Raw genomic sequence first — 4908 nt, 5'->3', positions numbered from 1 at the left:
ACATACCTTGCTCTAGATATCATAATCAAAAGCCAATTAAATCACAATCTTTCCTTCTTCACCTTTAGAATTTGTCACATCTTCAGCTATCTAAGTGTTTGGCCTTAACAGTAATTCACACACTGATCGAATAAGACCTTCTTAAAGATAAGATTTTACTTGTGCTAGCAAGTTTTGTTTCTGAAACAAAAAGACCAAATCTTGTTTTATGAAAATAATTGAGAAGTGGTTGAAAGCTTAGAGTTTTAGTTTACTAACATAACATATTTATATAGGCAAACTAAGTTGTAACCCTAAATGTTGGCTCCATAAGTTTTTGATGATAACAAAACATTCTCATTCATTAATATCTAACTATACTACTTAAGTGTGTAGGATAAAAATGTATGTCAATGATAGATTACTTACTTGAAAGCAAACATCAAAACTCATCAGAATAAAGAGTTACAAATGAGCTACAAATAAAAGTCTCTTAGTTAGATAACCAAGGGAGTTAGTTAGCTAAAATCCAAAATTGAAATTGGCTGTTTCAAAGACAATAAGCTCTTAATCGATTAAAGTCTTACTTAATCGATTAATAGAGTAAAGTAGATTGTAAGACAAAGAAGACTTAATCGACTAAGAAGTATAGTTAGCCAACTAAAAGCTAGCCGTCAGAGAATTTGATTGCGAGACAGAGAAGATTTAATTGACTAAGAAGTATAGTTAGCCAACTAAAAGCTCACTATTTAAGAATTTGAATTTGAATGTTTGAAGACAAACTAATGGTTAGAAAAGATTTTAAATTGTTTTCAATTATCTAAAGCTATCAGCATATATCAGAGTTAATTTTTTAAGTATAAAAGAAATCTCCAATGGCAAAAAAAAAATATGCTTCCGAGAACAAAAAGAGCCCAAAAATAGCAAAAGTTCTCTAAATTCTTCTTATATTTCACTCTAATTTTTGTAATAGAATTTAGTACTTCGTCTTGTACCTTTCAAATGAAGTTAGTGATCATAGGTACTTTTTCATATCTGTACTCCTGATTATTTGGAGTGTGCAAGTAACTCTAAGGGGATTAATCAAGCTTGGGTTAGCTTGATTGCGATTATAGGTTCTAACTCAATATAGGAAAAGTTAGATTTGGGTTTTGGTTGATCCCAGGAAAAATCATTGTTAAAGGTTATGGCTGAGCTTTTGAAAAACCACTGTAAAAGTATGGTGAAAACTTGGGAATTCCACCGATTCTAGTGATTTGATTTGAAAATCCTTGATTGGAAGATCAAGGTAGTGGATGTAGGTTAAAGAGACCGAACCATATAAATCTTTGTTCATACCCTCTTTTATTTTTTCATTTCTTTCTTCTTTATATCATTCTTCCATTTAATTTTTAACTTCTTATCATCGATCTTTAACAAGCTTTTAATTAGATGTTAAGTTTAGTGACATTTAGAAAGTGCTATTCAACCCCACTATAGTATACATCTAAAGACCAACACTAAATATAATAGCTGTATTTTAATTTAATTAAGTCTTTTTGAACTTAATTAATTTTTTACTTTATTTTGGTCCTTTTCAATTAAGTCCAACTTAATTAATTATGTTTATTTAATCTCAATCACGTCACTTAATGCATGTGACCCATTAGACCTCTAATATGTTGGCAATAAATATAAATCTTAATCAAATATTAATTTGATAATTGATTTATATTTATAGATTATGAGCTGCATCTAGTAATATATCATGACCACCCAAATGTTAGATAGTCAATTACAGAATTTGACAAAGCCCTTCAGTGATAAGCCTCTCAATGCAATACGGTCTTTTCATCAAATATCTCGGATATGTCATAAAGCATGACTTAGTGTCTACTTATGACATTCCATATTAGTTCTCATATTTCATGACTAACCTTATGAATTTAAGAAACTAACTTTGCTCTAATTCATCATGATCTGACCAAAGACTTTATACAAGTTAATCAAGAATTGAGAACAAGTGAGATACATTTCTTCATATCACTGGGGGTGATGAATGCTCTTTTAGCCACTCATTCACCTTCGCATGCTTCATGGCGTACCCAAAAACACCCTGAATAGGCATCTGGTCGCCTTCAAATCTGTAGGGGTGAAATCAAAGTATGTCATTCCCCATACAAGATGACCTGGTATCTTAAGTCCAAGAAGTAGTTGCACAACTATCGCATAAGAACATATTCCATAGACACTTTAGTGAAATATTAAAAAGAGTTCTTATAGTAGGTCATGTTCAATGAACTTGTTCTTTAACAAGCACCTACATGCTATCCTCAAGTATTCTATATACTTCAATCTATGAGATTAATTACATACTTCTTAAATAAAGAGGCTTAACATGTACCTGTCTTTAAGCATTGTCAATGCCCTGTCTTGACAATACAATGACTACGAACAATTTTAGAAACATGGCTTTAATGCATAATGATCTTATAATTGTAACAATTTTACAATTCTCTTGCAAGACCTTTATGTTCCATGGGCTTTATCTAATTAGTAGTTAATAACTCATTATTGCATTAACATAAAGGAAAACGTGTATCACATATAGTTATGCGATTGAATATGCATTAAATGACAATATATAATCCTTGACCAATCCAATTGGCTTAAAAGCATATAACAACAGTCACAATTCTCGCGTGGATGTGAATCCCATATCGTCAAGATAATACTCTTAGCGAGTAGAGGCAAAAAGTCACACATCGAAAAGAAACTCCCAACGGGGAGTAAAGGAGGATGTCATCGTATTGGAAAAAGGAGCCATGAATCCCACATTAGATATGTGCTAGAGTGATATTAGGTATATAAAGATTCACACCACCTTTAACCTGTGAGATACCTTTTGTAAGACAAAACTATTAGTCCAAACGGAGTCAAAGTAGACAATACCTCATAAGAGTTGATGTGAATCATGTCACTGCATAATGGCTAACAAAATGAACAAAGCAAGAAGAACAGTATGACTCTAAACAAGTGGTTTAGACACATAACTATAGCAGCCAAGTTAAATGACATAACAGACAACCGTTTCATACACAAGGCATAGAATTAGGGATTTTAATTTTTCATTTAATTTTCACTTTATAGCATCAAATTAATCGTCTTTCGAGCTTAATTTCTATAAAATCATTCTTTCAAGTCATGTCTTTATTGAAACAACATGGATTTGAGCTTGCACATCCAAAATTTTCGTTTTTCAATGATCACAAAACTAACCTCCAATCATTATAAAATTGGAGTCCAAACGAATGAATCATAAAACTGGCTTGAGGAATCGGTTGGTTATTTTAAAAATAAATTACGGGATTATATTATAAGTCGTCTTTTCTCTCACAAATTAATTTGCCCAACCATTTTTCATTTTGTAGAGCCAAAACTATCCTATATATTGAGCTTAATTCCCTTCAAATTCAATGTATAAATCCTAGCTCCTTCGTCACTAATGACGTAACAAATAATACATTTAGAAGAAGAAACCAACAAAAACTAAAGTATTGTTAAATATGTGTAGGACGTGTTTCATTTTGATGCCAATGGACATTTCCAAAAGGAAATGCTATTCCTTTCTGTAAAGGTTACCAAATTAAACTTTGTCTTCACCGATTAATTAGTTTAATTTTATCAGATTTTAGTGTATGGATATTAATGCCTTTGCAGGCCATGGACACTACACAAGGTCTCTCTTCCAATTATACCTCCGTATGCTGGCGATGTCATGAAAAAGCAACCAATATTCTTAAAAATTATTGCTTCTTTAACAGCAATCAATAAAAGTAGCCAGTGAATAAAAATTTAGGTAAATTTCTTTAATTATAGTATTAGTTTTAATAGTGATTTTATCAAATTGTCAATATAAATATTGGCAATCATCTTGATCCGAAATCTTTCAGATTCGGCACTGGTATTCTTTTTACCTGGTTTTTGTCTTTCCTGGTGTGTATTGTAGGAAATAGGGTAACAGATTTCTGACAAATATTATGCACCAATCCTCCATAGTACGTTGGTGAAATTATAAAATTATATATAAAAAGAAAGAGTCCCTTTTCAACAAAAATATAAAAATGATATACATAATAGTGGTTAGCGAAATTAAATATATGCTTAATATAAATCAATTTAGTTTAGTTAATCACTAATTATACTGCCGAAAAAGCCTGAAAGACGGTAGAGCATGCAGCCAGCTTGATTCCGTTCCGAATAACACAAGACACAGAAAACAAAGCTCGTCCCTGAGCTCTGGTCAGTCTATACAAGACGTCGTCTTGTCCACCTGCTCATTTCTTACGGTTGATGACAACTCTTTGCATTTGCAGGGGACAAGATGGAGATGGAAAAACCTTCCGATCATCAAATGAAAACTAGCGAAAACCAGCATGCGCAGCAGCAGAAGCAGATCACAAGCCAAAAGGGTGGTCTTAAGACCATGCCTTTTGTTATAGGTGAGCTTGCTTTCTTCGTTAAATTACTTTGAATTAGATATATGTCTATGTAATTAAATCGTTTCAAATTAAGAACAAACTATATCTATATATATATACACACTTACTTTTGGCACGCGATTGACTAATTCTACAACAGTGCCATTAATTACTTAGACCAGGCAAATTAGTCAATTTAAGAAAATTTTGTTTGTGCTGTGCAGCAAATGAGACATTTGAGAAAGTAGCAGGCTTTGGTCTTCAGGCAAATATGATTTTGTACTTAAAAAATGAATATCACATGTCGACTGCCTTAGCAACCAGCGTGTTGTTCCTGTGGTCAGCAATTTCCAATTTCATGCCAATCCTTGGGGCTTTCCTCTCCGATTCTTTACTGGGCCGCTTTCGTGTCATTGCACTGGGAACAGTCATCAGTCTTCTTGTAAGCAAAACAGTTACTCATTTTCTT

At 32.4% G+C, this 4908-nt stretch overlaps 1 protein-coding gene across 1 annotated transcript in view; it reads left to right on the top strand.

Moving 5' to 3' along the window:
* The first annotated feature begins 3681 nt into the window (after positions 1 to 3681).
* The window catches only part of LOC149526235 (protein NRT1/ PTR FAMILY 1.2-like), a 15318-nt gene continuing 14091 nt past the window's right edge, over positions 3682 to 4908 (top strand). The window contains exons 1-3 of the mRNA XM_089785649.1: positions 3682 to 3697; positions 4335 to 4460; positions 4664 to 4881. Of these exons, the coding sequence (XP_089641775.1) occupies positions 3682 to 3697; positions 4335 to 4460; positions 4664 to 4881 (360 nt within the window). The remainder of the gene's footprint in view (positions 3698 to 4334; positions 4461 to 4663; positions 4882 to 4908) is intronic.

The sequence above is a fragment of the Theobroma umbraticum genome, unplaced genomic scaffold (assembly GCF_002168275.2).
Source record: "Theobroma umbraticum cultivar Fairchild unplaced genomic scaffold, ASM216827v3 scaffold_459.0, whole genome shotgun sequence".
Classification (NCBI taxonomy): Eukaryota; Viridiplantae; Streptophyta; class Magnoliopsida; order Malvales; family Malvaceae; genus Theobroma; species Theobroma umbraticum.
Note: the sequence above shows the minus strand (reverse complement) of the source record. Positions and strands in the feature narration are given on the sequence as shown.